Source organism: Aplysia californica, unplaced genomic scaffold (assembly GCF_000002075.1).
Source record: "Aplysia californica isolate F4 #8 unplaced genomic scaffold, AplCal3.0 scaffold01180, whole genome shotgun sequence".
NCBI lineage: Eukaryota > Metazoa > Mollusca > Gastropoda > Aplysiida > Aplysiidae > Aplysia > Aplysia californica.
The window spans coordinates 84,023-84,343 of NW_004798450.1; the positions used below are offsets into that span (position 1 = coordinate 84,023).

General features: G+C 47.0%; 1 protein-coding gene across 1 annotated transcript in view; it reads left to right on the plus strand.

The window, feature by feature from the left end:
* Window positions 1–321, plus strand: part of LOC101851549 (probable glutathione S-transferase 6) — a gene marked incomplete in the record, with an annotated part of 5,956 nt that continues 5,635 nt past the window's right edge. The window contains 1 exon segment of the mRNA XM_013090219.2: window positions 1–134. Within this exon segment, the coding sequence (XP_012945673.1) occupies window positions 2–134 (133 nt within the window).

Consider the following 321-nt stretch of genomic DNA (forward strand, 5'->3'; position numbering starts at 1 on the left):
AATGCCCAGCTACAAACTCACGTACTTCGACACGCACGGCCGTGCAGAGATCACACGGCTTATTTTTGCCGCTGCCGGACAGAGCTACGAAGATGTCCGCATCAAACGCGAGGACTGGCCCAAGATCAAAGCGAGTGAGTACCTGATGGTGGGATTGTGGGGAATCTTGACTCACGGAGTCCGCGCATTCTGGGCACCCGACAACCTTACAAGACGTGATGTTTTGAGGCACTTTCAAACAGAAGCGAAGATAATGATAGTAATAGATCTATCTATCTATCTATCTATCTATCTATCTATCTATCTATCTATCTATCTATC